Source organism: Clarias gariepinus, chromosome 27 (assembly GCF_024256425.1).
Source record: "Clarias gariepinus isolate MV-2021 ecotype Netherlands chromosome 27, CGAR_prim_01v2, whole genome shotgun sequence".
Lineage (NCBI taxonomy): Eukaryota > Metazoa > Chordata > Actinopteri > Siluriformes > Clariidae > Clarias > Clarias gariepinus.
The window spans coordinates 7,509,189-7,515,188 of NC_071126.1; the positions used below are offsets into that span (position 1 = coordinate 7,509,189).

General features: G+C 40.6%; 1 protein-coding gene across 1 annotated transcript; it reads left to right on the forward strand.

The window, feature by feature from the left end:
- Positions 1-1,639: 1,639 nt before the first annotated feature.
- six1b (SIX homeobox 1b) lies at positions 1,640-4,182 on the forward strand. The gene is made up of 2 exons (XM_053489083.1): positions 1,640-2,423; positions 3,622-4,182. Exons 1-2 carry the CDS (start codon positions 1,864-1,866, stop codon positions 3,899-3,901), a joined length of 840 nt encoding a protein of 279 aa, XP_053345058.1. The 5' UTR covers positions 1,640-1,863; the 3' UTR covers positions 3,902-4,182.
- Positions 4,183-6,000: the final 1,818 nt, after the last annotated feature.

Sequence of the window (6,000 nt, forward strand, 5' to 3'; positions counted from 1 at the left end):
TTAAAACAAATTGAAATATTCACATAGAAAAACGAGAGACGTTTGATATTTTTTGACCAGATGGATGGACCATCCTTGCAAAGCTCCTCTTGCCGCCGACCCTCCAGAGACAGTGGGCAAAAATGTTTTCACAGGTGCCTGAATTGCCCTCTAAACCTAATTAAGTCCTTACTTTATCTTAGTGACCCTGGGCAGAATCTATAGGACAATCCAGTCAGCCTGCAGGAGGGTAGGATAAGAAGTGCGTGGGCAAGTGAGTGGACTCTGTGGTCTTCTTGAAAATGGACGCCCCGTCTCCAATTAAATTATAAAGAGGTGCTCCATTCCGGGTGAGTGATCGTGAGCTCCGCGTCGCCCTGGTGTCATGTTGCAGATTTCAGCGCAGATAAAGAAATGCGATCTATTCCTTAAAACAGCGACTGGGTAGCAAAGAGCTCGACGAACACAGAACTCATTTACTAATGCACCGGTTTTCGGTTTCACTGTACAGAAGATGGGGAAAGAAAAGAGAGGGGGAGATGGGAGGAATGGGGGAAAGACTTGCATGCTGTTAAAGGAAAACAAATTACTCAACTGAGGAATCACGCGCCTACGCTGCGCATATGAAAATTGATAGGCTTACATCTATCTATCTATCTATCTATCTATCTATCTATCTATCTATCTATCTATCTATCTATCCAAAAAGTAGGCGCGTGACAGGCTGAGTAATTTTGTTTTCCTTCAACATTATTCAAATCTTTACATATTTCTAATTTCGTGTGCAATTACTGTACCACTAACCTTTGTCATAAGCCTATCAATAGGTTTGGTGCAGGAACTGGACATGGGTATGGCTGATTCATATTTAATCGGATGTACACATCCATGTAGCTCTGAAGTGGGGGTTTCAGCACTCCTAGGTTTGGAGCTTATCTCTTAGCAGCGTTCTGTTATCTCTCCACCTCTAGGGTTTGATTGTTTTTTAATGGGACGCTAAGTATCTAATCACCGTGTTGTGCGCCCTGGGACTTTACGCACCGCGTGTGCCTTCACAATAAACACCTGGCACACACGCACACACACAAAGCAAAGAAAATGTGTGGCGATTACTGGCTTAAATACAGTAAATTAGCAACCTCAAATGATCCACCCCTTTTTGCAATATTGCTGTGCTATATGTTTATTTCTTCTTATTTAAAACATATCTAGGCCAGTCTAGAATATATCTGTTATTATATAAAATACATTAATATATTTAGAATATACCTGCATGCTCGAACTGGAGAAATATTTCTTAAGTAGTCTGTTTAAGCTTACCCTTATCCCCTTTTAGTTCGCACATTGCACTGCATGTTTGCATGTTCGTTAATTCATTAATAATTTAATGGCTTTAAAGTTGGTTAAGTTAAATGCAAGATCGGTAAATGGGCAAAGTGGGCTTCAGCTGGGGATGAGAGTGAACGTAGCCTTCGGAGACGCACTGTAATTGATTAGTATCGAGGTGCTCCACTCCCTCAGGTAAAACTGGAGACGGGAGATCTAGTTTCAGACCACCGAGTTCCCGAGGGAGGAAATGGCAGCAGAGCTCTTGCTTTAGCGCTGTTCGGATAGGGCGCATGGAGAGCCAATCAGCGCGCGCGCTGTGCTCTTTTAGCGCGACATCACTGGACGGGGAGCGCAGCGTCTCCAACCAACGTCCAAAACTTCGGAGCTTGTTGACACGGACATCTCTAACCAAGGCATTTGGTAAACCCCATTCGAAGGCATTTCATTAGCAATAGCACTAACGCATCCGGATTGAAAAGTCCATTCCGCTCTTTCTTGCAGTCCAAAAACAGAGCGGTTTGGCCGACAGGAGTAACGCGCCCACCGTCGTCCGTCATGTCCATGTTGCCCTCGTTCGGCTTCACGCAGGAGCAGGTCGCGTGTGTGTGCGAGGTGCTGCAGCAGGGCGGGAACCTCGAGCGACTGGGCCGATTCCTGTGGTCCCTGCCGGCCTGCGACCATCTCCACAAGAATGAGAGTGTCCTCAAGGCCAAGGCTGTAGTGGCGTTCCACCGCGGCAACTTTAGGGAGCTGTACAAAATCCTGGAGAGCCACCAGTTTTCGCCACACAACCACCCCAAATTGCAGCAACTGTGGCTGAAAGCCCACTACATCGAGGCCGAAAAGCTGAGGGGGCGGCCGCTGGGCGCTGTGGGAAAATACCGAGTACGGAGGAAGTTTCCTTTACCACGCACCATATGGGACGGAGAGGAGACCAGCTACTGTTTCAAAGAGAAGAGCCGCGGCGTGTTGAGGGAGTGGTACACGCACAACCCATATCCCTCTCCACGAGAAAAAAGAGAGCTGGCTGAAGCCACAGGGCTCACAACCACACAAGTGAGCAATTGGTTTAAAAACAGGAGACAGAGAGATCGAGCCGCTGAGGCCAAAGAAAGGTAAACTACTAATCACGGAATTAAAACAATCATTTTAACTCAAAAATTATCAATCTGGTATTAACTTTTAGAACGCAAGTTAAGGTAAACATGGCATGACAAAGTATCACGGATGACAGATAAAAGTGTTTAAAATGTTTAATTATTCTCTCAACTGTTCACATAAGTCTATGCATTTACTTTTAATATTCGTTTTTAAATGATACATTTAACTAATTTTAATATATTCGACGTTAAAATTGTTGTATCTACAACCAAAAAGTAGACTATAGTAATGCATCAGTATTAAATAAACGATTACCGAAATAATTAACGCACAGTTTAACTGGCATTTCTAGGACTAGACTGAAAACCAGACGGGATCATTTATTACTGGTGAATTTGCAGTGTGTGAGAAATACTACCCGCAGAAATTGCCGTTTTAACATATTTCCGCAAGTATGCAGGGTCACACTCAAGTGATGTATCAGTTTCACATTAAATATCAAAACAGCGAGGCACGAATAACTAAATTTCCTAATTAAGTAATTGCAGAATTTGTAGACTGATTAACCGGTAAACAATTTGACATTATTTGTTAATAGCCCGTCATCTAGATATTACTTTACTAACAAAATAATATATTGCGTTATTTTATATCATATATTATAAGTTATATTAAATATTCATAATAAAACGTATGTGACGTCTGATCAAATAAAACCTGTTTTTTTATTTAAATTATTCAAACTTAAAACAAAAACAAATTGAAGCTTAAACTATGACTTGTGTTTTATTTTTGATTGCCTTTTCTCTCAGAGAGCAGTATTACTACAAATAATTTTAATGTACAGCAACAACCAATTTATTTACCTCCGGTTTAAGGAACCCTAGAACATAACATGTTATTTAATGATTAAATGGTTAAAACTTGATAGACAGAAATAGAAAATAAATGTAAAAACATATGTACAAAGGCTCACCTTAAATTAGACTGATTACTTCCTGAGTCCCTGATTAAACATTTTGAAAGAAATAATTATGGATGGTTTTAGGCATTAGACCTGCACATAAATATGGTTTTCTATTCCCTAATGAGATCAGGTACCGCTCAGACTAATAAATCCTAGCATTGTTGCTTAATTGAAAAATCATGGTTATGACCAGACACTAAAATATACTAATACTAAACAAATATACTGTACTTTGTGTTTGACAGAGAGAACAGCGAGAACAGCAATGCAGGCGCGAACAAACAGAACCAGCTGTCTCCGTTGGATGGCGGAAAGTCGCTTATGTCCAGTTCAGAAGACGACGAGTTCTCTCCTCCACAGAGTCCCGAGCAGAACCCGGCTCTCCTGCTGCAGGCTAACATGAACCACCCCGCCTCCTCCTACAGCATGAGCGGCCTGGCAATGCAGAGCCACCCGCACCAGCACCAGCTCCACGACTCCATACTGGGACCTCTGACCTCCAGCCTGGTGGATCTGGGCTCTTAAGCCATTAAGACTGAAATTCTATTTATTTTTTTGTTGTTGTTGTTTTATTTTGTACGGATCAATAGAGCGAGCTAATCTGCCACTTTACTGTAGATATAAACCAAGAAAGTTATAATGTGAACACCAGAATCTGTAGGGTTTTTTTTCCTGGTAAAGTTTCACTCTAGGTTTATACCGCAGTAGCAGGCTGATAGCCCCATGGACTGACATTTGCCAAGTCGTTAAACTGGACAGAGGACAAAACCATTATCAGTAAATAAAACCAGTCTTCATCACTCTCACGCCGCCTTTCCACTGTTTGATTCTGCACCGACTTTGTCTTACGGCTATTGATCTTCATAGTTCAAGCATTAAACAATTTTAGTTTTTTAAATGTTACATTGTAACAGCAAGATGATCAAAAGGTTAGGAAACCCCCGCAGATTACTTTAGCAGAGACATTGAAACAAAAACACTTATACTTGACCGTATAAATATTTCGTAATAAAATTATTTATTTTGTTAAATGTAATTAATTTAATTAATTTTCATTCGAAGCTTATGAACGTATGGTCAGTTTTCCACAGGAAGGCTTTCATAGAGGGGCTGGCTTAGATCACAATTAATTTTAATACATGAATAATAAATTATTTATATGGCATTTTTTATAAGAAAACTAATAATAATAATAATAATAATAATAATAAATTTCATTAATGTCTGGTTTGATTTACAAAAGATGTCATTGTAAAAGTGCTCGTGCACAGTCACTGAGCAGGGTTGTTGACTTTCCTGAACTCCGGGTGGCGCGTGCTGCTTATCCGCTCGCAGCGCCTCGTTCCGTTCCTGTGACTCCTGTTTGCTTTGCGCTCTCTCACTGTTTGCTCTGGCGGTTCAGGGCCAAAGAGAAGACACTAGCAGCCTTAAGCGCGCTCACGCGCCTGCATTCATAAGTTTTCATAAAAATAAAATAATACGTTGAATGCAAACATAGTTAGGGCAAATTGGACTGCGTTGATTACTTAGTGGTTTAATGCTGCTGCTTCTTCTTTTTCATTATTATTATTATTATTATTATTATTATTATTATTATTATTTCATAAATGCGATCTGCACAACGTCTGCCAATGAGACGTGTTACAAAAAGATTTAAACAACCAGCCTGACATTTTGTCATTAAATTTCCGTCATGCATTTATAGCTAATGCGTTTATACAGTATGTCAAACACATATACTGTATCTATATGACGACATAAAATTTACTAGCAGAACCAAACCACACGGACACACAGTTAAAAAAAAATATCAAAAACACAGTTTAAAAAATCAGTTTGGTTGAAATCTTGCATAATTTTTTATGCAGTGCTATATCCTGATCTGGTGATGTAGTTTGATTGATACGTTTTTTTCCCTGAACAAGAGACTATGCAGGGCATTTTTAGCTGAGTAGCACCCATTTGGACCTTTTGACCTTGGGCGTCAATCCCTTTTAAGCAAACATGACCGTGCCCATTTCAATAGCATCCATACGTTTCAGGAGAGCATGATAATAAATATATATGCTTCTGACTAATAAAGTGTCAAATGTACACATTATTTATTATTGTAGGCGGATTAAGACGTAGCCTGAAATATTCGGGTAGCACACTGAACAAACTGTGTTTATTATTTAGACGTGCAAAACTCGCTTTCCTTTTGTTTGCTTTAAAGTTTTGGTACCCCGCGGCCTCCCACCCAGCCCGGCGCGCGCATGTCACACTCAGTTTTGCGCAGAGAGCACCGCGGATTTCCGGTCGCTAATCAGAACCAGGCGCTGGAGCAGCACTGAGCAGCGTTAAGAGAGCCAGTGCTGGCCATATACACAGTCCCTGTTACATTCCTTTCTGTTCAGGACCCGTGTGAAAATACTATAAGAACGTATCCTGTATTGACGGTCTTTGTAGTAAACCATAAACAAATGACATTTCAGTCATTCTTTCCGACAAGACATAGGTTAGATTATTCGTTTTAGATTCAACCGAAAAAACAGACTAGTGCCAAATCCCTGCAGAAAATCCAACTTGGTCTGACGGGCTACCAGCTGGCAAAACAAAGCTGGTATAAAACAGAGTCAAAGTCG